We start from the raw sequence: 26,149 nt of genomic DNA, 5'->3' as shown, positions 1-26,149 counted from the left end.
GCAGAAGTTTTAGGGCTCGAATGGAGTTCGTTTTGGTTGTTTGGACTCACCGAATGTCGGCTCGTCCCCAGCTCTGTCACAGGTGACGTCCGTTAGATTGAAAAGATCGCATCTTTTTTCGTTGGTTGTTATGAAAAAGGGAATATTTAAAAAGAAAATAGAGCGCAACGCTCTTGTTTTGAACCTTACCCGCTCAATGGTGCCATCTAACTTATTGTGTAAGGAACTGCATTCCGCAAGGGGCTTTTCGAGCAAGAAAAGGTTAAGCGTTGGACCTTTCTCGCCCCGCACTCTGCGCCTTCCTATGCCCAAGGAGAGGATGCGATACTTATCAGGGCTTATTTTTTTCTTTTTTATCAGGATGCAAAGGTACTTACACAAAAAAATCTTTTCACAGCCACCTAAAGTGCAATGCTTCCGCTAAGCAGTGACGTGTTGGGCCTCCGCAGCAAAACTACATCTGCTGAAGCATATTTGATACAAATTACTGTTATTTTTCAACTCTACAAACAACTTTTGTTTGTGGTGTTTTGTACTGCAATTGGTCTCCATGAAACGGTTTTATGAAACTAGAAACAAGACTTGCAACACTGTGGCATTAATGGCAGCGTATACGCTCTTGCTTCACAACAGAACCCGTTTTCACACGGCCGTTTAGCGGATTATATACCCATATCTGCTGAAAACTATGGCCTTTGTCTGAAGAAAAATACCTCCACGTGTTTCAGAAAGACTCAAAACGTGGTTTTGAAAAAAAATCCTTTTCACTTTTGATTTTATATCCTTCATTTAATCCAACCTGTCTTTGCATAATACAGTACCAAAATACAACAACAAGCACAAGTAATGCTATTTCTTCATGTGTTTGAGGAAAACATGGGAGTAACAAGAAAAATATTGTGTATGCAAGCCAATGAAAATTCACATTCCATGCATTTAGGTGGCAGTTTCAGAGAAATTTCAAAGTTTAACATAACACTGTAAATATGATATATATGGAGAGCAGCAACAATACTGCTTAACAAAAGAGACAATAATGGCAAAGTTCGACTTGCAAGTATTTAGTTGGGAAAACATTCAACATTTCCTTAAAATTTTGTAATCTTCATTTACTGAATTCAAATTGGAGTAACATTTATGTAAGTAACTTAACATCAATCAGTAACGTCAATTTCAGTAACAATGAAATATTTTCAAACATCAGGTGAATTAAGAGCATTTGAAAGACTTGCAAGTTAAAATTTTGCCAGTACTGGTTCCAACCCGCAGTAACACATAAGAACAGAAACTAGTACGAAAAGAAAAGGAACATATTTTAAGACAAGTGACACAGACTTAAGATGGGAACAGTATAGATGCAAATGAAATATTGTAGTGGCCACAAAAACTCATTTTTAGGGAATTACACTGAATGTTTTCCATATCCAACAAAAATTTGAAAGAAAAATCACCTGATATTGCTGTAAAGACAAGGGTAACAAATAACACTAAACAAAGCTGCTTAAGTATAAAGATGATGCAAGGATATATATGTTACAAAAAACATATTAGCACTATGTCTGTTTTATGAATTGCATTAGCGCAAATAAATCCTTGGAAAATTTTTAATCTAGTTTTTTTTCTTCCCCCATAGAGCCCTTGGCACAAGTCACAGAAGGTCCAAGACCGATTGAACTTGTGTCACTGTTGGTAAAATACTTGGATAACAAAACAGCTTAATTTGTTGTTTAAGGTGAAATCAATGTAAACCATTATAGTAATATTGCCACTATTTGCCATCAGCAACATTTTAGGTTAGTTTCCAGCAAACAGAATTTTTCAACTTTCTTGAAACTGGAACAATGTGGGGCTATTAGACAAGTACAAGCCTAAAGAATGCCAAACATAAACGAATTTGGCACAGGTGCTCTTTGATTATTTTCTTTTGGGAATACATATGCAAAAAAGGTTTTGTAAAACATACATGAATAAGTTTATATTTTTCTAACTTTATGGAATACAGTTCCAAAAGTAAGTTTATATCTCAGTAACATGTATGTAAACCAGAATTCACTACATAAGAGTAGAAGGCTAATGTACATATGTACAGTGCAAATGATGTGTGCTTGTGCAGTAAGGTAATGGTGCATGTGTGTAAAGTACAAGGACATGACGACACTGATATGTAGAATTGCACTAGGACTACAGAAAAGGGCAACAAAAACACTTGAGTTTACAAAAAAACAGGTATATCTGATATGTGAAAAATGATTGTTGCGTTAGCATGTACAACTTGTGCCATTGATAGCAGAAATCTCATCACATGCCAATCTAACAGTTGCCATAACAACAGATAATACAGCCAATAAGCAGCAAGCTCTGGCAGTATGTTCCTGAGATGAAGGTTACAAACAAACAAAGCTGGATTGCAAAAAGCATTTTATAAAGCAGAAAAAGGGTTTTCTTAACGACATAAATATGCAAAACTATTAAAAATGTCAGAAAATGCACCTTTTTAGCACTATATTTGTCTAGCAAATCTATACTTCTGTGTATTTGCTATTCAAGTTGTTGAAATAATCACATATTTAACAAAATATTGTTTTCTTAAAGGGAAAGTGTTGCTGCAACTTTAAAAAGTGACCGTTTTTGGTTTGTAACAAACTATGATGTAACAATTGCTATTCCCAGCAATATTAATGTTCCCCATTTCAGTTACTATGGCAATCAATCTATTTCAAGCATCAGAAAAGTTTTGTTATGCCAAAATGTTTTCTGTGGAAGACAAGTTGATTAAGCAACACCTAGGTGGTAATTGACACTTGTTGAAGAAAAGTTGAACATGGTGCAGTTGATGAGATGCGGTGATGGTTATGTCTGTTCACGGAAGAAGCCCAGCCTTGCAAATGTCATTTCCATTCGCAGCCTGATAATCTCCCAGTAAATTTGTTCAACTAAAAGTGGAAAGTTTCAACTAAAAGTCAGCATACTTGAAAATTGTAGCACTTACAACAAAATACTCAATGCTAACTTTACGATTGATGAACTGTTTTTTGTAGGTTCAATGGCAATGCTTACCAGTTTGTTTGACAAGCCCTTGTCTGACGTATCGGATGTAGGTAAGGAAATCACAAACGGTGGTTAGCTGAAACGAGAGGATGTACTTAAATATACCACATGTAAACATAACAGTTAAAAATATATCTAAGGATTAAACAGTTGACCCTTTCCTTCCTATATGACCCATAGGATCCTTTTTAATCTTAAAACATCATGTAATGCCAACTAAATTGACACAGTTGAACAAAAAATTTATTAAATAGTAATAAATAGGATAATGTAACACATAAAAAGTATGAACAAATATTTAGTTTTTTCTGTCTTAAAAGTATTTAGTTTTTTCTGTAAAAAACATAGCTGCGGACGAAAATACAGGATATTGCAGCAAAAAAACAAATGTTGGACATGTCAAGAAATAAACACACTGCAATATATATATAAAGCAGTAGCACACACACACACACAGTGTCACTTTGTAAAGGAAGAGAAAATGTTTGAATTCCTGGAAGGATCAGCTGTCATATTTTTAGATTTATCACAAGAGGTATCAATTAAAATGTTTTACGCTGGTGTAAGGGCTATGCTTGGCAAGTCTTAATTGCAATCACATAATCTTGCCAATGATGTCAATACTGTAAGCTGTGTGATAGAAAGCTGGCTTACATCTACAGCTTAAGCCACCCACACATGCTATTAAAGCAGTATAATAGCTAATGGTGCTTATATAGCCTTGTACGCAAATTTTGATCTGGACTGTTTACTAACAAAGGAATTGTGAAGTTTATTGAAAAACAGTAAGATGTCCAAAATTAAGGGCAGTGGTAGGATGGTTTCAGAGGTTAGTTAAACAGGAAAACAAGGGCTAAAACGAGCTATCATTTGTTAAACTAGAAGGGTGACTTAGCACATTTTGTTGTTGCATTTACACTATAACCTATTTTGAAACATTAATATATTTCCTATGCTTATTTTGTATTGGGTCCCATATTAGCCATCGTCTTTTATAACCTTAGTCGTTTCTGCAGGCAAAAACTCATGGGTCCCCACACATGCAAAGTTGAAAATAATGCAATTCAAGAGATAACCATGAGAAAGTCGGGCGTTGTAAGGTAAAACACAGTGATCGGCACTGGGCTTAAATAATAATACTATGTAGAATACAAACTATAAAATTAGATTCAACCCAGATATTGTTTAAAGTATGTCCTATTTATCGTTTTAAAAAACTGACCCATTTTAGGGGGCTAGTAGGGTAACTAATTGGGTTCGACACACAAACTAAAAATTATATAAAAACCACAATGACTCAATCAATAGTACTGCAAAATTTCAGCTAAATCCGCCAATGTTTAAAATTTCGAACACTAGAGGTGTTTTGAGCAACAACCGTTAATGTTTCTGACGTCATAGGGCTGTTAACAAGCCCTTAACTGCCATGGCACAAAAACGTCCACCAAGCAACCCACCAACGAGCAACATACAACTGGTTGCCCTTGTAACACTATTGCGCCACAGAAATCTTTTGTTTGTGGTGCCCAGTAACATACAAATATGTTTTACACTTGCTTGTGGGGTAAATGTTAGGACTACAGGGTTGAACACAACAATCGACACCTATAAATGGCATACTATACAAGCTGTCCAAATTTCAGCCAATTCTGACACTGTTTAAAAACTCACCCATTTTAGGGGGCTAGCGGGGTAAATATTGGGGTTATCAACAAAAAAAAAGTGGTATGCACATCTACATGAATATATCTACCATCTGTGTAAATTTCAGCCAAATCCATCAAACATTTGATGGAAAAACGAGTCGGACAAACTTTGGGTAAAAAACACCCATTTTAGGGGGCTAGCGGGGTAAATACTGGGGTTATCAACAAAAACAAAGTGGGATGCACATCTACATAACTATATCTACCATCTGTGTAAATTTCAGCCAAATCCATCAAACATTTGATGGAAAAACGCGTCGGACAAACTTCGGGGAAAAAATACCCATTTTAGGGGGCTAGCGGGGTAAATACTTGGGTTATCAACAAAAACAAAGTGGGATGCACATCTACATAACTATATCTACCATCTGTGTAAATTTCACCCAAATCCATCAAACATTTGATGGAAAAACGAGTCGGACAAACTTTGGGTAAAAAACACCCATTTTAGGAGGCTAGCGGGGTAAATACTGGGGTTATCAACAAAAACAAAGTGGGATGCACATCTACATAACTATATCTACCATCTGTGTAAATTTCAGCCAAATCCATCAAACCTTTGATGGAAAAACGAGTCGGACGAACTTTGGGAAGAAAAAAAAGAAAGAAAAAAAAAGAAAAAACAAACAAACAATTTGAGTAAAATCAATATATATGTATCCCCTTCAGGGAAGGAGACCCATAATAGTACAGATTGTTTTTTTCTTAATTTATATTAAAGATCTTAAGAGGCTGGCTGCTTGAAAAGTCGATCTTAAGTCAGTATTCGTTAGTCAGTAAATGCAGATAATAAAGGCAAAGATTTATAACATGTTGGATTGACATAACTTAAAAATTTATTCTTAACTCATCTACTTGAAATCACACATTATGACACCCTTTTAAAAACAAGTACACGAAAAGAAAAAAAATATTAATATATTAACTTACTCACAAAAAATACTTAGTTAGATAAAGAAGCTGTATTCGAAGTGTAGTATTTTAACACTATTCAGACACACAAAAGATGCTTAAGGGTGAATGTAAATCATTTAGAAGCACTTACCCTATTTCTGCAGGACTGTGAAATAGGAAAGTACTGGTCAGATTCGTCAAGTCGTAGTCGGTGCCTGCATTGCGTCACCAATCCAGACAATTGGCATTTCCTGCATTATAAAACAACAATTGAACCTAAAAAGCTCATTAAAACAAAAATTTTGACAGCTTAGGAACTGATTTGAGTTCTTGGAAAATGGGAAATTCTTTCTTGTATTGCAATGATGATTAAACTCAAACGATGTTTGTGTTAGATAAAATGTAGCCAGTTGTGAAAATGGACAAGTTCACAGAAATGAATCCCAATACACTTGGTCATAGTGCGGTATTTCCTAACCTTTTTATCTCTGACTGTTTTTGCTGCAGAATAACATTTCGTAAAATGTATACTAATGAACGTCCAGCAATGGTTACAATTTTTAATGTCATGCGGTGGTCGCTTGTTTATTTTCATTGACTAAGTAGGAATAAATGTTGCCACTATTTTGGAAAATTGCCACAAATAAACTACATAAACTACATCATTATTGTCAAAACAAAAAAATTGGACTTTGCCTTGCATATTTTGAACAATATACATTATTTACAACCAAAAGATAAAAACTAATATAATCAAGATCATTTTCCCTCAGTACATGACACATACACTAGATCACAACAGATGTTTTTCCTGTGCCCAAAACAGGAAACAAAACCCAAAGGAAATCAAGGAAACCAATATAATGCCTGGGCAGGTACATTAAAAAAGAGACCACAATGTTCTATTGTCACTATTTTGACCTGGGGTGCCCATTGGCAGCAAATAAGGTGATGACATAGTTTCTTTACAACATGAGTACATATCTATCATTTTGCTATGTCAACACTACAATACAAGTGATAACAGTTGTTGCAGCAGATGACCACATACTGTGATGACAATGCAAGGCTATACATTGTCCAAATGTCCATCATGATTATTAACCTTTCTTAACTAACCATGTAGAAATTATATAAAGCACTTTAAACTAAGGGTGTTCATCAATATTATTAAGTATACGAGTATACTGGAAGATGCTACTGCCTTTCTAGGTTGTCAACCAGCCATAAAACTTGGTATGATATATTGGAGTTGTTGTTTTAATGATAACCTCAAAAAGTACATTGGTAAATGCTAAAATATACTCATTGAAAACTGTTTTTTACTAAACACGGTCAAAAGATCCTTGAATATAATTCATGTATGATGGTATATATAACTATGCTCGCCTACTACAATTTCCTTACATTTCACATATGTGCCTACAGAAAACCTGACAAACGACATTAGGCATTAATGATTTGAAAAAAATAAGCACAGAGTGAAAAATAATATGCACAGATTCTTATAATTATCTATCATGTTAAAATTTAAGAAACTTGAACCACAGTTTTTTGGTCAAACAGGAAAAATAGACAGAATTAAAAGACAAGGAAAAGACATATATAGTTAAAAAGAAAACCTAAAACAAACCAAGGCTGAAACAATGGCATAAATCTGCCAATTTGTAAACAAATATACAAATGGTGAGACCTAAATGACAAATGAATTCTCAAATCGATGTCGTGATGACAAAACTAAGTATGACGCAAAACACAAATGTGTCTGCGTCTACGATTGACGACAGGAAATGCTTTAATATGCTGCTGCTGTGCAATACGCGATATTCAAATGAATCACCAGATTTTGTGCTTATGCATGCACACATTTGTTTGAAGAAATATAAAACTTCTAAGCATACACCTTTTTAATAGATGAACCAAATGAGCTAAAATTTATAAGAGTGAAATAAATTTAAATATGTAATTAAAAACTATTGGTTAGGTTTACAGTGTTTTTAATAGTGACACAAAAAGTTCCAACCGAAACTTCTGAACCTAAAATTACCTTTTTTTTCAATTTAGAAAACATAAAAGCATATTTAGCCGAAATATACAAAAACAGATTATGTTTCAATATTATTAACAGTTCTGTTCACTATATTTTTGCTTTAACTTTCCCGCTTCTGACTTCAGCTATAAGTGGTTTTAACTCATCATTTCAGAAGACTATTAAAATCAAGAACTGTTATAAAGCATTCATCTTATATGTTGCCTTTTCTGTATATTACGAGATTTTAAAAAGCTTAATGGGTATGCTGTTGTTTAGTGTTGGTTAAACATGCAAAAAATGGTAGCATATCCAAGCATTTAGGAGTTACTGGAAACATACAGAATTGAGAAATCCATGAATATGTTGAAAGAAAACTGTACCACCATATGTTGCCATTTACAACAAAAAGAAAAACACACTAGAGACCAGTGCCCTTTCCAAACAACCTTAGCTACCAAAATATCAACTGTTTACTTGCAGGCATGACGACATTAAAAACATCTCCCAGTTAGGCATTTAAACAACTATAATAAATAATCACTTACTGTAGCACAACTGGATTCGAAATTAGCTCCACTGATAGGGAGTTGTTATGAATGCATTTGGAGACATTTTGCGACAGTGAGTCATTTTGGAACATCAAGCACAGGGCGATATCTTCTTGGTACACACGACCCATGAATGAAGATTGGGTGATAGCAAGGCAATCAGACAGTGTCTTTCCATCAGTGTCCTCAATGCCCCTTGAGCAATTACATCTCCCATCTGGCGTGGATTTCTCCGGGGAATTGTGAAGCTCTCTGTGCCATTTCTCAATCTCATTGAACAGACACCGGTCAATCTGTCCACACACACTTAAGTTTAGAAAAAAAGTACACACCAAAGACCCCAAACAATGTATTAGGAAAAAACATCATAACATATTATTTTAAAGGCTAAGAAATATTGTGAAATTGCACAACTTAAAATCAAATTAAGAAACAATATGCAAAGGTTTTAAACAGTCTTCAGAGAAAAATATGAGTTAATGCTTGTATGAGCATGTTTTTGGCAATTTTTAAGCAGAATTTAAATGTTTCAAACATATGTCATCACAGTGCTTTATTTAAAAAGAATAATTTCAACAACAAAAATCAATGACATTTGAAATGCAAAACCACAAATCTAATTTCATTCGTTAAACAATAGCAAACAATAGCTTGTCATTAGAGTGATTGTATGAGCTGAAAGTGATAACCATTCAACTATTGGATATTTGTTACTTGGAGTGACATTTGTTAATACCTCTTTATTCATGTTGGTGACGTTAACAGCAGTTTGGTCATCAGCTATAGCAAATTCGTGAATGCTGGTGCTGCAAGATGATGTGTCAGTTTCCTTGACCTTTTCAGTTTCCACAAGACTACTGTTTCTTTTATGTCGCCTAAGTGGTGACACTAAAAACATGTAAAAACTAGAAGGGTGGCTTAGCACATATTGCCCTTGCACATACACTATAGCATATTTTGAAACATTATCGTCTTTTATAACCTTGGTTGTTTCTGCAAGCAAAAACTCATGGGTCCCCACACATGCAAAGTTGTAGATAATGCATTTCAATAGATAAAAATGAGTAAGTGGGATAACTAATTGAGGTTCAATACACACAAACTTAAAAGAAGGAAACCACAATGACTCAATCAATAGTAGTGTAAAATTTCAGTCCAATCTGCCAACGTTTAAAATTTCAACCACTAGAGGTGTTTTGATCAACAACTGTTAATGTTTCTGACGTCAAAGGGCTGTTTACAACCCCCGAACAGCAATGGCGCAATAACGATAATTGGCATACTTTACAAGCTATCCAAATTTTAGCCAATTCTGACATTGTTGACAAACTCACCCCTTTTAGGGAGCTAGTGGGGAAATACTAGGGTTATCCGGACAAACAAAGTGGGATGCACATCTACATAACTACATCTACCGTCTGTGTAAATTTCAGCTAAACCATCAAACATTTGATAGAAAAACGAGTCGGACAAACTTCGGGGGAAAATACCCATGTTAGGGGGCTAGCGGGGTAAATACTGGGGTTATCAACAAAAACAAAGTGGGATGCACATCTACATAACTGCATCTACCATCTGTGTAAATTTCAGCCAAATCCATCAAACATTTGATGGAAAAACGAGTCAGACAAACTTCGGGGAAAAAATACCCATTTTAGGGGGCTAGCTGGGTAAATACTGGGGTTATGAACAAAAACAAAGTGGGATGCACATCTACATAACTACATCTACCATCTGTGTAAATTTTATCCAAATCCATCAAGGATTTGATGGAAAAACGAGTCGGACAAACTTTGGGGAGAAGAAAAATGAAAGAAAAAAAAAGAAAAAAACAAAAAACATTAAAATCAATATGTGTCCCCTTCAGGGAAGGGGACCCATAATAAAATAAATTTTATTAAACAAGTATTGTACTACATTATTTGTTAGTAACATTTTGGCATATCAATTGTCCGATGGAAAAAAATACACAAGTCTTCTTTATTCTGGTGTTAATATGAAAGCATCATCCTCCCATCAGAAATATTAAGTACTCAGACAAGATTGGGTATTTCATTAACACCAATAGCTATTCATTTGACTTGTTGCATTCTGGCATAATGTACAAACTATTAATTCATTTTATTTGAAAGTTATGAGTTTTTCAAATCTGCATTTCAAAGTCAAACTAGTATCTTTATAATTGTCAACAAAATATTAGTAGGTTGTTAGATATGTCACCAGCATTGTATATATATTTATGATGCAAGGTGACTTACTTAGTTTATTTTCCTTCTTCTCAATAAGTTGTGGGTGGGACAATCTGTTTGGATTGCTCGGTGTTGACGTAAGGACAAGAGACTTAAGAGCATCAACCTCTGTTTGCAATGCGTCAATCTGCAAATTAAAAAAAAAATCAGATTGAACATTGAATGGTTTTGGCTGCCATGACAGAAGAATGGTATACACTAAGTTAAATTACCATACAAACATTGAATGTTAAACAAACATGGATGTATTATTGTGCGTTTTTTAACAATTGTGCTGTGGAATAAATAAAAGATTACCAAGTGTACTGCGAAAAAAAACACGGTCTTACCCATGTTAAGGCTGCAATGTAATTTAACAATTGTTGTGTTTTTAACCTGCAAAGTGTGGATTGTTATTGGAACATTAAAATATTGGAAAACACTGCATCAAAATAAATAGCGGTGTCAAAACAGTAGGTGAACAGATATTGTTTGTGTACAGATCTATATGCGTTTCTTACATTTCCTTTTGCTTCAGCCAACTGTTTTTCCGCTCTGTGTCGCTTCACATTTGCATCATAAACCATTTTGTTGGCCTCTTCAAATAAACTTGCAGTCAAATCTTCAATCTCAGCTTCCACCTTGATATGACTGTCTTGAAGACGTTGACACTCTGCATTTTTGTCCCGTAATTCCTTTAAAACATAAGGTCACTTAAAATACTTCAACACTAGACAAAAAGTTTATTTACTACAGTTTCAGCAAATGATATGTAAGTTTTTACTTTGACAAGTTAGGTATAATTTTAATATAGCAGCAACATTCAACAATTTTACTCTATTTTGGTACATAGTTGTAAAAACTCAGATACTGTTTCTAATAGAGCAGTCATCAAATTATGCAATTAACGTTTTTGGAAGATACTGTGAATCATTAAAGAAGCCAGTCATATAAATTAGGAAATAAGCAATGTACGTTACCCTTCGAAGTTTGTCCAATTCTAACTGCATTTGAGTGGCACAAAACAGATCAACACCGTTTGAATTCACTCCATTTTCGACCGAAACTTTGTCCTTTTCCAAAGTTAAAATGGATTTTGGATTGGGTTCAACTTCATTTTCCATTTCGTAATAATCCAAGCCAATGGCCCTAAGTGTTACAACTTTGTACAACCTAACCTTGCGATCATTTTAACAATCAAACTCGCGACAGACAGTCGTTCTAAGTTCTAACTGTAATAGGCACCACGAAGCGCCAATGCAAACTGAATGAAACAAGGAAAGACTTTTGTTTATATACGTCAGCTGATTTCACGCTTTACTGAACTAAATATTTTGATTTCTATGCAAAAAATTGTTTGTTCTCTGAGAAGGGGTAATGTGACTCTTTCAACACTTTTGTGCGATTACAAGCCTTAAACAAAGTTCTTTATACTCATTAAATCAAATCTGTTACGACATTTCATTATATTTTAACTGTCAAAAGTAAATCATGGGCATCAATTGTAAGGATTTCCAACACGAAGTGTAGGCTTATGTAAGTATTTTGCGTTTTTCCTTTTTTCCGCCAGTAAGGCCTAATACATTTTTACGGCTTTCAAAGTATAGGTAACTCTGCTTTATATGATGGCACCCCTATAGCTTGAAACATGAATTTTATTGGTAAGTTAATACGTGTTAGTGAAAACATACAACAGCTTGCTTATAAACCATAGATGGGATAGGATTGGTACAATAAGCAAATCAAACTAATTTTCGACATCGCGGTCTGTGCAGAGCAAAACTACAATATATTATGGTCAGGTTTTTTCTTTTTTCGCTCAAATGATGAGCCTGATGTACCTCATCTAACGGACGGAATTTTGAAAAACAACAACAGGTACCGTGACAAGCTGGAAACGGTTTTCTTCATTGTAAATAATTATATTAGTCTTATACCTAAACCAGCCCTAAAACACAACTTCGATTCTTTCACCCATCTTAAAATGTATTCACGCCATTCAGAAAAAAACACAAGTCATGTTGTTCGTCGCAAGACCAACATGAAAAAGGTCAACACGACACAAGAGCGAGAGTTTGATTTGGAAACACATGGCGCACAAACGTGTAAGGCCGTTTGGCGTTTGAACTGAGGAAAAAACATTCTGCCATTAACAGAGCTATGCGTTAATTTAAATGCACACAAAACACCCGAATTTTCGAGGTGTTTTTATAAAAAAGGTTACCTTTTGGACAAGATTAACTGACAAACAGTTAACATGACCTCTTAAGTTAGGCCACGAAATAGCAAACAAGAATGGATTAATAGAAATGATCAACAAAAATCGCGATTTAAATAGTTTGTGCAACACGTATTTCATGCAAATGTGGAACTGACGCGACGTTTAAGGCAAGTGATTTACTTTTAAGATTTGACGGCTATCAGAAAATTTGTCGCGCGTTCGAAGGCTGCTGTTACCAAGTAGCCTTAGCAACCGACTGCAAAGCGCACTGCATTAGACTAAGGCGCAAACCTTTTCAAATAAGGATGCTAAATTAGTACATGAAAATAGGCACTGCAGTGTTGGCGCGGTAACAAGATAAATACACACAAATGATAAACCGTAGACACACCAATAGAACAAACCACAACAAAACACCATATTTTTCTGTTATGACGCATTTAATTAAAACATCCACTCTATGTATAAGGGGTAGGAGATTTAGTTCTTTTTGTAGCCGAACTCGGACGCGTCATCCTCTGTAATGTCACCGTATCTCCACAAGTTCAACTGGAAAACAGATTTCGCAGACGTAAGTTTTATGAGGGGACATAAGGTTTATGAGAGGCCTCAACGTGGCCTAATGGCGATATTGAAAAAAAGATTTTGTTAGAAAGATGACGAAATTGTTGCACAACATTAGCAATGTTGTTATCATGGCATCTGTATCATTTAAAGGCCATTTCTTTGGCTTTTTTGATCAAATGTTGGATATACCGTACATGAGTTTCAATTGTTAAAAATATCTTGATTTCGTGAAAAAATATTTTTTTAAAAAAAACGTGTAAACCACTGTTTTTTTTAATCTCAACCCAGTAAGATATTTTCACAACAACTTCAGTAAATAAATAAATATATATATATATATGATAAATTACAAATAAATATATATAACATGTAACAAATAAATTTTACAAAAATAAGAGAAAAACTTTAATACAAAAAAGAGTAAATTCTGCACATCCCGATACTCTTTGTCTTGAATATTTACACTTCAAAACTCAATACAGCATTTGTTCTAAAACTTACGTGTTGTTTCTTGGCCTTCTCCTGCTCGCCGTAATATTCGCTCAGCATCTTCTGAAGACGTTTTTCGCCTCTTTTCGCCACAGTACAGAATCCTTCGCTGACCAAGGAACGTCCCACGTCCGTTTCACCATCCTGAAACAATATAACGAGGCTAGTTTAAGTAGGCCTGAGGACATATCCGCCTTTAAAATGAGAAGTATAATGTCCTGCGAGGCTCTTACAAAATTTTGATATTACCTTTTTGGCATGTTTGGGCGTATTTATGAAATTATGAAACATTTTATTGCAGTGCAAGCACCCCCAGCTTAGCGTTTTGGCAGCGGTGTGTAGCGAAAAACATTAACATGTAATTGTTCGTTGAAATTAACAAAAAATATTTGACCCACCGGACGTCTTAATTGTGTATTGTTATTGGTCGACCTTTAAATGTGATATTTCGGTGCCATAACAAGCAAAACCATGTGAAAAATATAACTCAAAAACATCGTCTCAAAAAATCTATCCTGCGAACATTACAAAACGAATATTTATTTTCAAAAAATATAACTATTTAGGTCAAAAAAGAAAATAGTATCAGAAGCTGTAGTCTCAATATACGATGCATCAAGCATCGTTAGAATTCCAAACTATAGCTAACATGGATTGACAAACTGCATAAAAACGTTGGTTATTTTCTTACAGCACTAGTGAGTGTCACAAAATCGCTTCCTCCATCTTTGTATTCGACGTTCAATTGGAACTGAGAATTTCCCACCATTGAGCAGAGAGCCCGGAATGCATCAGCAGCTGAATCAGCCTACAAGGATTATGAGTTAATTTAAGAGTTTGAAAAACGTTTTCTGTTTCCACAGTGATTAGAAATTTTCTGTTTCCATTGTGTTTGAACAAAATGTTGCATTGAAATAATCTTGCGAAACACCAAACGAAATTTTATAATGGTGCAATAAAATAAGCTCAACTACTTCTGCATTGCAAGCAACAGGCCCGCGTAATTACATATTCATTATTACACAACGATTCTAATTATTGCACCACCATAAATGAAGCAAATCATGATGTAACTTTTTGACTGAGGTTCCATGGAAGTATTTGTTCTCTTGAAAATTATTCGCAAAACACCTGACGAAATTTTACTTAACACAGGTTGAAAATCGCTGAGTTAGAGCAATGATATCCAACCCGTTTTATTCCCCACGCAATTACCTCAGAGAGTTTCACATTGTGTGGTGTCACACTAACCACAGTACTAAACTTTTTGCGTACTAAGTTAACACCTTTAACATTAGGGATGGGTCAAAACTGCGAACGTTCTGTATGGTCGACCACCGAACATCTCACGTTAATGCTCGATGCTCGGCGGCTCAGCATTGTGACGTCACGAACATTTCCAATTCTATGCTAGTTTTGGAACTTTTCTAGGTCCCTCACGTAATCAGCGGGGTATTAAGCTACACAGGCCCCAGAAATACGCGTTTTCAGCCATGTAACGCAAGTCATTTTTGTTCATAGATACCCGAACACTAGTTTCGTACGTTAGCAGGACAGGAATATGCAAATTTAATGCTCTGGTCAGTTTGCGCAACTGCTCGGCCGAGTACCGAGCATCGAAAATAGTTTGCCCCGGCCCATCCCTACCATACATTGTAAACAAATGCGACTTGATTCGTTACTTACATCTTCAGGAACTCGGATCAACGCCAGTGCGTACTCGTGAGCTTGAGGGAGTAAAATGTGAGTGTTATACTCAGCAGGGAGTGAACTCACTCGATTCATCGGCACCACTTCTTTCTACAACAAAATAGCACACGATATTACGATAAAAAATAAATCAATATATTCAAAGTCAAACAACTGCAAGGTGTTCACAGTTACTAAACAATTTTGGGATTTGTTAATCATAGCACATGTTTAACATGAGGCGTTATTAAAACCAGTCAGTCTTTCAAGCATTTCCACGTGGAAGGGTAAGATCTTGCCGTGGGATTTGAACCGTCGACAGTAACAAGTTTGCGACTGATTCTATGCCAACTTGGCGTTTTGTTCAGTAGAAAATACAGTCAAACTTCGATACTATGCCACCCTTTGGGACCGAGAGAAAGTGGCATAGTATCGAGGGTGGCATAATACCGAGGGTCGGTTGTAAAAATAGCCTTGTGACGTGACAATGTACTGTAGTGCCACGTTGTGTTGTACGATTGTAATTTATTACGGTATATAGTATAAGGTATAGTATACAGTATAATTTATTACAAAAAACGGATAGATCGTGCATAGAACAAACAAGATCTGTTAGTTTTGTCGTGACACAAGCACGGAACAGCGTTTACATAACTCGTTGCAAAGCCGTGAAACCTCTTAACATGACCACGTTTGTTTACTCAACGATTTGTTTTTCATTTTTTCTCTGTTTTATCATGAGCTCAAACCGAAAATTGTCAGAAGGCCCAACTTTTAATCTGCAACCAGACCGTTAATACAGTAATACTGTCCTCTCATGTGTCATAGTATCAAGGGTAAGGGGTGGCATAGTAAATATATTTTCTATTGAATTTAGTTGCTGACGATCAAAAGTGGTATAGTAGCGAGGGTGGCATAATATCAAGGTGGCATAGTATCGAAGTTTGACTGTATCAAATATTAGCGAAAGCCGTCAAAAGTTTACAGCAAAATAATAATAAAATGCATTACATGGTGTAAAGATTGACCAAAAGTGTTTTGCTTGGACCGTTTTGGTTTTAGAGTTGGTACTTACGTTGCCAAAGTCGATGTAATGAACGTGAACTTTGTCGTTGTGTTGTTCGACTTTCTCCACCCGTGCCCTGTACCACTGTCCGTCTTCACCAAACTTCGCTACACAGAATTCACCACGCCGAGGCTTGTAGGCGCCCGCCAGAGGAGGATCCGAAATCAGAAAACTACGCATCTGTAACGTCATAAATAACACATGAAGTAAGAAAACCACGTGGGTGTACACGCACATCGCTATGTTAGGTTTAGTCTTGGAACATGCAAAGGTGATGGGTTATTGGCATTATTGCAGTATCAGCATTTTTGTCACCTTCGCTACAGTTTAAAGTTAATCTGTAAAAATCAAGCAAATAAAAATATGTGTTTTTTGTTAAAAATGCAAGCCTAAACATTAAGTGCTTAAAAAAAGGAGTTGCTTGCGATGGTATATGTTCTTTTAGGTAATTTTTACGTCCGAGTGATGTGTCTTAAAAAAAGTCCAGTGGTTCCCAACGTAGGAGGAATTTAAAAAAATAAAAAAATCACATTTTGCTTGTGTTTTGAGAATAGACACACGTCCGAGTGATGTGTCTTAAAAAAAGTCCAGTGGTTCCCAACGTAGGAGGAATTTAAAAAAATAAAAAAATCACATTTTGCTTGTGTTTTGAGAATAGACACATAAGTTCTTAGAATGTGACCTGTAAAGTGATACAAGCCCCGATCTTACATTATCTTAACTTTGTTTGCTGTCTACTTTGAAAGAAATATAACTGTTTTCATTTGTTAACTTAGGAATTTGTCCAGTAACAACCGGTTTTGTCCATCGGAGTTTGTATTGCTTACATTGGTGTTTCCCTTAAAAAGTCCTTACACAGCGTTTTATGATATGCCTAACAAGTGATGCGCAATTTTTCTGACATGTACCTTCTCAGTTAGAAGATCAAGTTGAGTCCCGTTGTCCACATGCTGGCAGTAGAGATGCAGTTGTGGGGTTACTTCGGTGACAAATATATTCTTGTAGTTTGCTTTTCTCTCTGTTGGTTCTTCCACTTTTTCTTCCTGCTTTGGCTCTTCGTAATTTTCCCACATCTGCAAATAAAAACGGCCGGGCTTCAATGCATGCCTCACTTATTTATCCCGTTTTTTACTCAGTGGGAGATAAATGTTGGTCGATCTTGGAAGGTTTTATTGCAATAAACATAACATAATAGTTTCAAACAGGGTTTGCAAACCCCAAGAGGTACCCAGGGTCGTTTTCCGGGGTAGGTAGGTGCAAAAATATTTAATTATTGTAAAGTTTCGAAAAAGTTTTCAAAAGAAGTTAAATCGAGAACTTAATTTTCTCTGTTTTTTTGGTATAACAACATTGTTGGGTAAAAAGAGCTTAAGATAAATTGTATCAAGGGTACGTAGTAGTGATGGGACGATACCAGGTTTTAAAGCGAGTACCGATACCGAGTACGAGTACCACATGTATATACCTTCGATACCGAGTACCGAGTACGATTACCGAGTACTTAAGTACAGTGTTGTACTTAGTTGCATATCACCTGCTAATTTATCTGCCATGGCCGGCGTACAGGCGTGCACACACACATGCAGAAAAAAGTAATCTCCATACGATAGCGAAAAAAATACCTAACCTGGCGGAACTTTTTCCCAAATTTGTGCTGTCCGAAGCATATATTGGCACAAAGTTTTCAGTGTTCTTATAGTGTAAATCGGCCTTCGGTACTCGCACGTTGGTATCGAAAACTGAGACAAAATATTTCGATACCGAGTACGAGTATCGATACCACTGAAATCGTTCGATACCATCGATACCGAGTACCGAGTACCGGGTACCCGTCCCATCACTAGTACGTAGCCTCGAAGAAATTATAACAAGGATTCATCACCACAGAAAGATTGGCACACGCTTTCAACTTATGCTTTACAAATGGAATACTTTTTACAACATACTTTAAAAGAGAAATAAAACGAAAGATAGAGAGTAAAGAAGAACCTTACACGTGGAAGAGGCCCACAAGACTACTAAACACTTAACATAACATTACATATCTTACGTTTAAGCCCTTTTCCTTGGCAGTTTGTTCGGCTGTAAGTAAAGACTTGTAGTAGCTGCTGCGTTCAGCTGTGAAGTGAAGACGTGATAATCCGTTCTCCAACAACATTTGGGACATATTGACTCCGTCGACGAACAGCCAACCAATAAAGTTGCCGGCCCGGTCAATCGTTTCAACTTCAACCATCACCTAAAAGGTAAACACCAGTGATAAGATGGTTGCGAATATTCACAGCATAAACTTTCACTCAAACACTTTGAAGATTGATGGTTCTAATTGCAATGTGCACAGTTAAATGTTTTAGTAGGCTAAGTAACCTTTTTGGTTTGATGGTTTTATCCAAGCCAAGGTCCTCAAACGAATTGTGCTACACGGTTCGATAATAGTTAACATTAAAACACTACAACCGGCAAATAAACGCACACCGTACAAAAACTAAAAATTAATGATACCCTTTTACATATTTTATTTCTGCTAGTAGAAAATAATTTTTTGTAGAGATGTCGTTTGTCTCGTTTTTTTTTTTTTTTGCTCGCATTGTAATAAGTCATGTACACTGTTAAATGCAAGTCTGTAACGGCAGTGGTCGGCAACCGCCGGTCCGCGAGGAGTTCGTTACCAGGCAGTGCAATTTTCAAACAACATATTTTGCCAATGTATGCCGGGGACGATAAACTAATTTACTAATTTAAAGATTTACAGTTTTCATTGCTAAATATTTGCAGTTATTTTTTGGGCCGGTCCGCGACAAAATTTCAGTTTCAAAATCGGTCCGCAGACCAAAAAAGGCTGCCGACTCCTGTGGCATTAACGGCATCATCCACGTTTTTTGTACCTGCATTTGTCGTCAAACAGACCATTTCGCAATTAACATCGACCGGTGATGTGACGTCACACGACAATTACGTCGCAGCGCGTAATGATTATGTAACCGGATTTACTTCAGTGATTTGTCTTCAATGGGATTTAAGACTGTGAAGGATTTGTGGCCATTTTTGACATGTAAATACCCATGAGACAATTCGTTTAAAGAGCATTTGCTGTTTTAATAGTGTTTTCAGTTTAACGCTACGAAAAACGTAGGGAAGGATAAATGTCAATATAGTGATCACCAGGAAATTGTCAAAACATTGTGTGAAAAAATTAGAAATTCATTTATATTGGGTCACTGGTAAATTCCAGTTTAAATTGGTCCTTTATGAAGTTAACTTGTAGCAAATTGATCAAAGAGTAAAGTGTGCATTTTATAAGAGAAGCCAGCGTAGCTTTATCCAGAAATTATACACCCTAACATCGCGTAAGCAAAAAAGGTGAAAATGCAAATTCAAAACTGTCATATCTTTATTTTTACTGCATAAGTTAACAACTAACAGGGATGGAGTGTTTTTTTTTTATTCGTCGACTAAGTAGTAAAGGCGAAAATTTATAGGCAACCCTATCGAACTAAATAAGCAAGCGCCTCCAAACAACCAGTGGTTCTCAACCTTCCTTGGTCAAATTTAATATATTTCCTATTAAAACCATTCGCGAAATTCTTGTAAACGTAAAACAAGGAAACACGTTGAAATACAAAATGTTTTTTAATGTCGTGAGGCGGTTGTGAGACCACGGAGACCGAAAATTCCGCCACACTCCTGAATTGGATTTTACCATGTTTTCATGCATAATGTATACAGTGGAAATGAGGTGCAACGAAACTTTGCGCCACAACATTCAATAGATATAAAGCGTCGCGCAAAATAAAGATAAGGCACTCGCAAAAAATTAGGTGCTATGACATCACGAAACGTCATTTTATGATATGTGGGTATTTTGTGCGTTGGTAACTATTTAGTGGTTTGTTGATTGCAATCGGAAAATGGCGATCGATTGATTTGTTGTGGATGATCCCGCAAGGCGCTTTGTACCATGAAGAGATGAAACAACTCGACGTTTATTGATATTTCGACGTTCTCACAGGGCCAATAGTGGTGTTTGAGTGCTAGGTTTGGCAGAGTGTTTTGAAATAGGAATGTGCCATTGCTGAGAAATATTGTAGACAATTTTGTGTTGTTGCGAAATGCGAGAAAGGCGTACTTATGTAGTGTTGATGCAACGTGAATGTAACTTTTTTCAAATCACTTGATTGCGTTTTAAGCTATGTCAATTTAAAAAAATAGTTTATTTATTCTCATAGCGTTTACTCTGTAGTTTTCACTCTTAAGTTACTTTTGAGAATCGTTTTATTAAAATATACACAACAATTTGACAATTGCACGATGTGTAAAGGCAATAACTATAAAACAAAACCGTACCAAACACTGTAACGCATTGACTCCCGTGCTTTCAATTTTGCGTCGTTCTTGCTCCGTTTAGGATTTTTGGAAGCTTGTTTTTTCGGCAATAGCAGCGTTCAGCTTTTAATAAAACCAAAGTTTTGCTCGCACAATTTATTTGTCCGCAAGGGTCCCCAAAACCGCTCAATGCCAATCGAATTGGCGCGAAATTAAGTTTATTTAAACTCTGTTTGGTCGATACGCTGACAACAGGCTTAACGTAGCCCAACCCCCGCGAAACGTTGAAGTGAGTCAGAGACGTACAACTACCGGTGCGAAACGGAGTCGAGTATGTTGTCAGGTTTTGTTTTGCTTTTGTCTTACGATTTAAGTCAGAACCTTGCAGTTTAAGTGTGTTACGGTTATAAATGTTGGTAATAAGTAGAAAATTAGTACATCTAGGGAATGGAAATTTAGAAGATAGACAATAACGTATGTGGTTTTTATGGTAGTGCACTTAAGGAATAAGTTCATTTATAATTCTAATTTGCACTTAGTTTAAGCTTGTTGATTTAAAGTACATAATGAACAAATATATTCAATGCAAAGTTAGCGCACGAATGCAACGTATCATAAAAAGACACGTAACCCTACTTTGCGATACGTGACTGATGTATGTAGTGTTTTTTTCTTGGAATTAACATTTGGATCAGACCTTTATATGGTAAGATAACAACTGATCGCGTTTGCGGTGTTTTTAAGGCACCTAAAAAGCCAGCGCAAGATTTTTGCCAAGTCTCTTAATTATTTAACAGTCACAGCGAATCAACGTCACAGCATTACTGAAAGTTAATGGTTCGCCAAACTACTTCGACCTCCCCCCCCCCCACCCAAAGCGTGACGTCAGAACGATTGAGGGGGGGGTAGTTGTGCATGGGTTTAGATTTTTACTTTGTGCGCGTGCGCTTGCCAAACAAGTTACAGGATTACTTTTGGGTAAGTTTTGATGTTATTGATTCTAAATTGAATTTTCATGATGTTTAACATGTGTAACGAAAGGGAAAGTAGATAGTACAAGGCATTGGTGAGACATCACTCTTGCTATTTAGACAGTAAATCTGGACTAAACCCTCTAATAGGATTTGAATACTTGTGTCCCTTCGACAAGGCTACAACCTAATCGATAGGGGAGTCAATTGGGTCGCTACCCTTCCAATTTAGTTGAAATTAAGTCTGAATCTCTACTTTTTGTGTTGTTTTTTTAACCACGCATGGTAGAGTTGGGAGTAAGCCATTTGGTGCAGGCTTTTAGAGGTGGTTGATTGAAAAGCAAGACCCAGTTAGCACAGGAGAAGCTGATAGAGATAACTAGAATGGCAAAGAGCTGAACAAATTGTTTCAGTTCGGACGTAACTTCTCATCTGTTCTTAGTAAAAGCATCGACCAAAATTTCCCATGATCTTTGTAAATATCACTTAAGCAAAACTATTCACAGCGTCTTACATTTGAAGTAGACCAATAACTATTACCGTTTTGCGTTAGTTATCAGTTTGCACTGCTAAAGAAGGTCTGATTGTACGCTTTTAAACGAAGTAAACCTAACATTAAAGTCAATGACAAGTGTGAATACAAATATGCAAAAGATAGAAACTCGAAAAGAGTATTTAGTTTCATTACATTTCGAAGTCAATTATAACGTCTGGTCTAACAGCTTTTCTTAGTTTAACACCAACTTTTGCGCGCGGTAAAAGGCGATAACAGCGAAGGGTAATTTGTCAATGGTTATACTAAGTGGTTTCATTTAGTCAACAGACACTTGGACGGAAAAAGAATGATCTACACTTTTAGATAAACACAATTTGTAGGTCTGGAACTTATCACTGTACAAAATGCTTCACTTAAAATTTCGTAACAAGCAAAACAAATACTAAATATTGCTTCTGAGGAAAATTGAATAATGCACAGGCAACAAGTTTTGGCACTTTTTGAGTATAAAATGCACCCTTTAAAATTATTTTATAAAGACAAAGATACTTGACACATATACTACTAGAAAGAATGTAGTGATTAACGTGTTTTCGTGGAGCAATAATTTGTTTTGGGACAAAAAACTGTTTGGTGGAGATCTATTACAGCGTTTTTAAATACCAAAATAAACCAACAAATTTAAATTAACCTTTATTATGTTTTTGGATTCACCGTAGGGACCTAACATATATAGGTCATTGCTGACCTTTTCTTACATAGGCCGTCGTGGGATTTTGGGTTAAATATCAATCTTAAATCCATTGCGTTGCACCAGATAACATTTGTACTGATCGGAGATTTTTGACTTCGCGCTCCGAGTCAATCAACACACAGTGAGTGTTCGTTGCACTTGCAGACAGCGAGGAGCAAGTGAACACAAAAGCGCATCACAACCTTGCCAAATCATCTGCCAAAGGCCAGTAGGGGTTTAACGATTTTTTTGGCGGGCCCGGTCACACCATTTCCCTATGGAAATCACAGCGACAGTGCTTCTTACAAGGAAAAGATCTACTCGAGTGAGGCCATGGTTACCACATCGAGTAGAAGGATTTCGTTTTGCGGCGGACTACGGTTGACGATCATGGCCACGTTTAGGAATTGATTAATCGAAGACGAGCCGAGATTTACAAGACAAGTGTTTTTTTTTCGGCCTTGAGTGCTTGCTCGGGTCATAAAGTGTGAGGGTCGCCACCACAGGTATTAGGTGGTTGGTTTAAAGGTAGGCTGCACATCAGGAAAGTTTTTTTTTTGACTTTTGTGCATTGTTTTTGTATGCCACTAAATTAACTCTTTTGTGACAGAAAAAGGTGTTTTTTCAAGTAAATCTTATTGGTTTGAACAGCAACAGAAAGTTAACCGTACAGTTGCAATCACGTTGCACCTAGAACAGGTCTACACATTTACGGCCATGGCTGTTATTTATGTGAATGCGCAGACGTGTAACATAATACATGTATTGCAGAAATTACATCGATAAAGTAGTTTTGGTCAGGTATACAGATTTTGAAACTGGTTTAAAATTAGCGCAGGGGGATACAATATTTTTATCTTATACATGCGCAAGTAAACATACGCACCGGTGGCTATATTTGTTTTTTATTAACTAGTGATGCGGCCTTTAGTAAATTAACTAGTGATGCGATTAGTAATTCAGTAAGGTTTTGTTTTAGCAGTGCACATTATTTGCTGAGAGTGCAAGACTTTTGTAGGGTAGTTTTGGTACAAAAAATCGCCAACTGTTTGGCCTGGTTGGGTAGAGAAACGGTAATTTAAAATTGAAATTTTGAAACATTCTGCCCTGTGATGGCTACAGATTTCTAATACTGCAAGACTAAAAGTCTGAAAATACACAGAGTAAATGGCTTGTTTGAATGGCTAGAAATATGCGCGTGTACAACACAATACAATGCAACTTTTTGCACTTAAGTCTTCAGATAGTCTAGCATAATCTTTATCCATTGCAACAAATGCGTTCATTGTTGCGAGCAGCAACATAAACATAGTTCTAACGTTGTTTAACTTAGAAATGTATGTCTTCAAGCATAATATGCAGAGCAAGCAGAGAGGAGTTGAGTTATTTTTCAGCCGTCTGAAATCCAGAGGGGCTTTGCAAAGGCGATCAATATCTTTGGCTAACCAATAAAGATATGGGAAAGTTGAATGGCAGAGAAGAGTATGCCATGGTAGACAAAGAAAGATGAATCTATAACGTAAGCTGTACATGCGCGTAAAATTTGATATAAAGCAATGCTTGTGTTCTGATATGTAGTAAAGAACAGATTGATTTGAGACTATTTAAAAAGAATAATTAGTTGAAAACTTGAAATTGTCCAAGTTTGAAAAGAAAAGGCGTGTGGTATGGTTATGTTAATAGGCTACCATATAATCGCTATTAGCTAACAGACGATTAAACGTTTTGGATTATACACATAAAACTTTCATTATGTGAGTTGCAATTCATGACAATTTAAAATGTTGGTAATGAATTTTAAGTTTTTGTACTGTAATGTACATACAATGTCCATTGTCGATTGTGCCTTAGAAATGAAATATACATAAAGGCAAACAACATTTATCTGCTTTATATCTACTTTTGGCACTGACTAGCCCCGATAAAGCGTTCTAAAAAATGTAAAAGACAAAAACGAGTCCCTGGACTATTTGATGAGTCATGATAAGTGTTTAAGATGTAGATTGGTTGCAGAATGGCACTGGTTGGCATTTGTGTTGGTCGATGGAAGACGCTTTTACGGCAAGAATGATTGTAGAGGCTTATGGGGAAACTGAGTCTAAATTATTTACCCAGTCCCGGATGTAAACAACCGCGCAACAGGAAACAGAGAAATATTCATCTGTTTTGTTTTCGCTACGGTGACGTAACCTGGTGACGTAATTTATACCGTTGTGCAATAGCAAGTTTGAAATTTGAGGTGTAGAAATGGGAAATTTAGATTAAAACTGCTATCTGTTTGCATTAGCGCCTTTACAGCACAATAACTTTTTTAACTTGATCTAAATGGGTGCAACTGATCGAATTGCATTATTGTTGACAGCATGAGCACTTGACGAAACGTTGTAAAATAAATTAAATCTCTATGTTTAAATTAAGTTGAACCATTACATTCCTTATAAATCTTACACTGATAGTCGTATATGAAACGTTTTAGACTCAACAAAATGCTTTAGAAACTAATTTGGAAATTCACCAAACGGAAATAAAACTATTTTTTTCAGTTTTCAAAGTAAAATCGTAATCAAAGGTATTATACCATGTGCGAACACAGAGTTCAAAAAATCGACCACAGGGCATTATAACGGGATTATAATGTTTGTCCAGTCGCATAATTGCTCTTTCCTTGGAATCCCACTGCGAAATGGAATAGCGTAGTTCGTCACCACTGCGCGCAAATGGTGCCTGGAGGTAGCTTGTTTATTGTGGTGCATTGATCGAGATAAATAATTGATATCTTCCAGTCTTTGCGCGCCACTTAACTCTCCAAACGCCGATCTCGGAATATACATAGCGTTGGTTCGTAGAAATTAAACGCGAGATCATTGATGAGATACATGGAGATTAAGGTTAGATCTCCTTATCAGAAAAAATGCGCTGAATTTAGTTTCAATTGCCCGAAAAATTCGATGTGTCATAGCGATTGTAGGTATATACAGCATATAAACGGGTGATTTTTTTACCTTTTTGTAAGAACGGGACTTATTACCATTACAACTCCTTGAAAACGTGAAATATCTCTTTTAATAAACTTTTAAGTAAGACATTAATAGGCGTGCAATGACAAAAATCAGAAACCGAAAATTGTTATTTTACCAT

General features: G+C 36.1%; 2 protein-coding genes across 2 annotated transcripts in view; both read right to left on the bottom strand.

Moving 5' to 3' along the window:
• Nucleotides 1-838: 838 nt before the first annotated feature.
• On the bottom strand, nucleotides 839-11,720 carry LOC145238479 (guanine nucleotide exchange factor for Rab-3A-like). Its single transcript, XM_080101674.1, has 8 exons — nucleotides 11,437-11,720; nucleotides 10,978-11,151; nucleotides 10,487-10,604; nucleotides 8,965-9,116; nucleotides 8,226-8,521; nucleotides 5,800-5,899; nucleotides 3,058-3,124; nucleotides 839-2,933 (listed from the first exon to the last, which is right to left on the bottom strand). The coding sequence occupies exons 1-8, from the start codon at nucleotides 11,578-11,580 to the stop codon at nucleotides 2,851-2,853; spliced, it is 1,134 nt and encodes a 377-aa protein (XP_079957800.1). The 5' UTR covers nucleotides 11,581-11,720; the 3' UTR covers nucleotides 839-2,850.
• Nucleotides 11,721-12,421: 701 nt separating this feature from the next.
• Nucleotides 12,422-26,149, bottom strand: part of LOC145237927 (staphylococcal nuclease domain-containing protein 1-like) — a 33,406-nt gene continuing 19,678 nt past the window's right edge. The window contains exons 16-22 of the mRNA XM_080100927.1: nucleotides 18,539-18,727; nucleotides 17,397-17,561; nucleotides 16,498-16,668; nucleotides 15,420-15,533; nucleotides 14,425-14,541; nucleotides 13,746-13,877; nucleotides 12,422-13,226 (exon numbers count right to left, since the gene is read on the bottom strand). Coding sequence (XP_079957053.1) covers nucleotides 13,158-13,226; nucleotides 13,746-13,877; nucleotides 14,425-14,541; nucleotides 15,420-15,533; nucleotides 16,498-16,668; nucleotides 17,397-17,561; nucleotides 18,539-18,727 — 957 coding nt within the window. The 3' untranslated portion in view covers nucleotides 12,422-13,157. The remainder of the gene's footprint in view (nucleotides 13,227-13,745; nucleotides 13,878-14,424; nucleotides 14,542-15,419; nucleotides 15,534-16,497; nucleotides 16,669-17,396; nucleotides 17,562-18,538; nucleotides 18,728-26,149) is intronic.

The sequence above is a fragment of the Phallusia mammillata genome, chromosome 7 (assembly GCF_965637545.1).
Source record: "Phallusia mammillata chromosome 7, kaPhaMamm4.hap1.1, whole genome shotgun sequence".
NCBI lineage: Eukaryota > Metazoa > Chordata > Ascidiacea > Phlebobranchia > Ascidiidae > Phallusia > Phallusia mammillata.
Note: the sequence above shows the minus strand (reverse complement) of the source record. Positions and strands in the feature narration are given on the sequence as shown.

Excerpts from the sequence above, each read along its gene's own strand:
- LOC145238479 (XM_080101674.1), bottom strand. The coding sequence starts at position 11,580 with ATGGAAAATGAAGTTGAACCCAATCCAAAATCCATTTTAACTTTGGAA. Across the intron at positions 9,117-10,486 it reads GAAGAAGGAAAATAAACTAA|TGTCACCACTTAGGCGACAT; the intron begins GTAAGTCACCTT and ends ACATGTTTTTAG. Across the intron at positions 8,522-8,964 it reads TCACCAACATGAATAAAGAG|ATTGACCGGTGTCTGTTCAA; the intron begins GTATTAACAAAT and ends GTGTGTGGACAG.